This window comes from Lucilia sericata, unplaced genomic scaffold, assembly GCF_015586225.1.
Source record: "Lucilia sericata isolate MDLA Ls3-8-SP2 unplaced genomic scaffold, ASM1558622v1 Contig000269F_arrow, whole genome shotgun sequence".
In the NCBI taxonomy this organism is placed as follows: Eukaryota; Metazoa; Arthropoda; class Insecta; order Diptera; family Calliphoridae; genus Lucilia; species Lucilia sericata.
The window spans coordinates 12,502-17,108 of record NW_023994294.1 but is presented as its reverse complement, the minus strand read 5'-3'; the positions used below and the strand labels follow the sequence as shown (position 1 = coordinate 17,108).

At 30.9% G+C, this 4,607-nt stretch overlaps 1 protein-coding gene across 1 annotated transcript; it reads right to left on the bottom strand.

The window, feature by feature from the left end:
* Positions 1-1,786: 1,786 nt before the first annotated feature.
* Positions 1,787-4,230, bottom strand: LOC119603001 (jerky protein homolog-like). Its single transcript, XM_037954853.1, has 4 exons — positions 3,979-4,230; positions 2,612-2,841; positions 2,042-2,558; positions 1,787-1,792 (listed from the first exon to the last, which is right to left on the bottom strand). Exons 1-4 carry the CDS (start codon positions 4,228-4,230, stop codon positions 1,787-1,789), a joined length of 1,005 nt encoding a protein of 334 aa, XP_037810781.1.
* Positions 4,231-4,607: the final 377 nt, after the last annotated feature.

Below are 4,607 nucleotides of genomic sequence, written 5' to 3'. Positions count from 1 at the left end.
AGAATATATATACTTTGTTGGGTCTCAGATGAATATTTCTTTGTGTTACAAACGGAATGACAAACTTATATATACCCTCTATCACCACTGGTGGTGGTGGAGGGTATAAAAATGGTTGAAAATAAATAATCTATATATATAAAAATGAATGTGTGTTTGTTTGTATGTTTGAACGTTATAGACTACTAAACGGCTGAACCGATTTTCTTGAAATTTTCACAGCGTATTCCTGCATGTCTGGAATAGGTAATAGGCTACTTTTTAATTCGAAATTTCAAGTGGGCGATGAGCCACGCCCACATTAAGAAAATATAAAATCCGTATATTTGAGATAATATAACAGTTGGAGTCCTCAAATATTGTCGGAGCCACTTTAGTGTCAATATGATCATTTAGGACAAAAAGTAGGCTGACTAGCATTAGGGGGCGTGGTATCTCCCATATAAATTAAATACAAAAATTCGTTTATCTGGGATACTAATAAAACTAAATTCTAAAAAATTTTGCACAAAGAACTTTAACATCCATGTAAACATTTTGGGTAATAAATTGGCGGACTACCCATGAGGGGAGCGGCACCTCCCATATTAATTAAAGACAAAAATTCGTTTATCTGGAAAACTTATGGAACTAAATTCTTCAAATTTCGCACGAAGAACTTAAATATTCATCTGAACATTTTGGAGGAAAAAAAGAGGACTTTCATCTGGGGGTCTTGAAGCCCCCACATGAATCAAATAGAAAAAATCGTATATCTGAGAAACTATTAGAGCTAGAATCTTCAAATTTTACATGGAGAACTTTGAAATTCATGTGAGCATAACGGGCGGACTTTCAATGGGTGGCTTGGCACAACATATATGAATTAAATACAAAATTTCGTGCATCTTGGAAACTCTTATATTATTAAAATTTTTTATAGATAGATAGAAATTGGCGATAGATAGAAACTGGCGAACCTGCAATAATTTGCTTGAAATCTTTCATATGTAACATACATATAATAAATCTGGTATTTATTTATACATATTTCTTTTTTAGGGTAGCAAAGCACACTGGGTATAGCTAGTAATTAATATAATTGATATAATTGGTATTACGACCGAACACCATGGAGATGAAACATCCCTGTTAATGAATATGGAAAACTAAACAAAGAACAAATGACAGTGGCAGGTAGCTAGCTGATACATCCATATGTATGTACATATGTGTGTATGTACATACATTTGGATAAAATTTTGAAAAATGTAAGTAAATCAGATTTCATATAATTTTAAAATCTTTTGAATGCCACACATAAAATCTACGAATTTAAACGCCGAAAGTTTATAGTTAATAAGTAATATGTATGTAAGTAGTTTAAGAAATATTTATATTTTTTTATTTAATACTTTAACGTTTTCAATTTTGTGTATTTTTATTATTATAATATTATGAATGTATTTAGAGAGTGCGTAAAAATAATTTTAAAATAATAAATTATACATACTGTATGTATGTATATGCATATGTACATATGCATTAATGTAAAAATATGTGTATATTTTTATATGGGAAAATATATGGGGAAAGGGGAAATATATGAATATATATGAATATGTATGAACATATATGGTCATATATGTTCATATATCGCCAAATTTCGGATCCGAACATATATGGAGCTTCATATATGAACATATATGGTACCATATATGAACATACAGTGAACTCTCCATAATGTGAACTAATTGATGTCGGGGTAGTTCATATTTTCGAATTACTAAGTTATTCTTTCTAAAAATCATTTCTGCAAGGAATGAAAATGCAAAGATTACTAAACAAATTTTTGTAATTTATTTGGAACATAAAAAGTTGTTACAAATCCATTTTATAAAGAGTACATACGTAGTATGTACATAAAAAACAAACAAAATATTACGACAAAAAATAAATAAAATATACAATGAAAAAAGATAGGTACATACATATATAATTAAATATGGAAATAATCGGTTATTATTTTCTGTTTTTTCTTTTGTTCGACCAGCTTATTTACCGCCAATTCCCTGATTTTTTTTTTCAATACTTTAATGTCAGTTTGATCGACCGTTTGAAATTCAGCCCATTGGACAGCTTTGTTAAAAATTTCGACAGCTTCTTTGGCTTTAATGTTATTTTCAGGCGCTTCAATAAAACAGTCGTCATCATCGTCGGACTCTTCAATTAAATCATTTTCATCAAATGGCGTGACGTCCTCACAAGGATTATTGATCCAAGATGCCTCTAGAATAGAAACTCCTTCTTTAAGTGTGATTTTTTTCATCGATTCAAGGAAATCCCCCTCTTTTGTAATAATTGTTGCCAGAAGACTGTTCCTATAATGAAGTTTGGTGATTCTAATTGCATTTTGATCCATTGGCTGGATCAGAGCCGTTACATTTGGAGGCATGAACATTGCTTCTATGGAACCAACCTCGGATTTAAGGTCGGATTCTGGTGGATGGGATGGGGCATTATCTATTAGGAGTAAAGCTTTTACTGGTAATCGTTTCTTCTTTAAAAAATCTGTCACCCTAATGAAAAATAAAAGAATCCCAATTGAACTATTTTTACATGTTTATTTTCCTCTGGCACAAAACAGTTGTGAAAACATTCTTTAAAAATGGAAGAAGTCACCCAAGCAGACTTTGAATTTCTGTAGTTTACGGGACAGATAAAATTTTTAAAACTGCGAGGATTTTTCGATTTTCCTATTACTAAAAGTTTTATTTTATGAGATCCTAAGGCATTTGCACAGCATAAAAATGTTATTCTTTGCTTTTCCATTTTTGCACCTGGAAGTTTTTCGCCGCTTATCTGAAGGAGCCGAATTCCGTATCTCTTTTCAAATTTTTGTAGCCACCCATCGCTAGCATTGAAGTCATTTCCATTTTCACTTATGTTTTGTGAATTTGTTTGGCTTTCTCTTTCAATTCAACCCACTTACAGGGAGGTTTTTATTCCGCATACAAAAAAACCATTTATAGAGCGATTTTTCCATTTTTGGAAGCTCTGAAAATGTTTTGCGTTTTCCGGGTCCATAAAACGTATTGTTCACACATTTTAAAATATTGTCTTTTTTATTTAACTTATCGTTGATTTTGCAGCTTTATACTTTTTACTTAACACTGTAACACTCGATCCTTTTTTTAAATATTCCAAAATTTCTCATTTTTCATTTAAGGATAAAAACTTTCGACTGTTTTTAGACATCACTAATTTTAAAAATAAATTCACGAACCTACCGCAACAAGTTACATAAAGCTACTAGAATTAAATACCTTTAAAATAATGGCATACTATGGTATTTATTAATTCGGGGATTCCCAACATTAAAAATAAATGCTTCTACAAATTAAAAAATCACTAAAAATTAAAAAAATTGTTCACTATTTAGAGCCATTAAACTTTGTTCAGTATTTAGAGCGCCCATATAAAAAACTGAGTGTTCACATTAGTGGATAGTTCATTATATTGGATGTTCACATTACCGCGAGTTCACTGTATATGATCATTTTTAGCTGGGTATATAAGATTTTCTTTAGGAGCACATTGTGGCATATACAAACAAATTTTTTTATAATCACTTTAGCGATATAGTCCTCAATTTGTGAGCAATTAAGGGTTGTGACTATAAGCGATAAGTACTGTATACAAGCCTGGTACCAAATCGACACCAAACTGTTTATAATTTTTCAATACCAACCGTTGTCAAAGTATATACATACGAACGACAACACTATGTAATGTTAACAACGTTGCAACAATTCGTTGTCCAAACCTAAATTTTATGCAATTTAGGTTTATGCAATTTAGGTTATGTATGTATTTTCAAACAAAAGTGTACATTTGCAATTATGATGAATTCCCAATGGTCGTAATTAATAACCTTCATCTGATAAGCTGGCGTGTAAAAGTGTTTTAGTCAAATCAATGACATTTTTTAAAACGTACCTGATTCGACTTTTGCGTGACAAGATTTTGAGAGTTTCGATGATTATTTTGATGGTGGTTGACAATGGAATTTGTTGGTGAGGTGCTAGGACTAGAAGTAGCAATAGCAGCAGCTGTTGAAGCAATTTCTTCTACCGTGGCTGTTGTCTTTATCGTTAGATTATTGTTAATGGGTGGTAATAACACGTCACTCGAATTCATTGTCGAACGGCACGAATTATTATTGTTATTTAAGGGGTGTTGAAGATTCATTGTACGTTTATTTAATTCCGATTAAAATATTTTCTATTACACTCAACAAGTTTCCATTACTTTACATTAACATCACAAGTAGATAATCTGCAATGGATCAGTAAAAAAAAATAAATTTATTAATTATCTTACATATTTATGTGAGTTTTATTCAAATTCTAATCATATCTCTAGTGAGAAAAAAAAAAGAAGTCTGTGCCGAATCTCATATACCCACCATCAAACCGTATGCCGTAAAAGGAATGCTCCCCCACACAATGAATTTAAATATTTCTTGTTAAATTTTAATCCGCACAATTTGAAAATAAACTGAAAAACCTGTTAAAAACTGGAAGACTATTATATTTTATATACAGGAAGTAATTTCCTGAATCCTC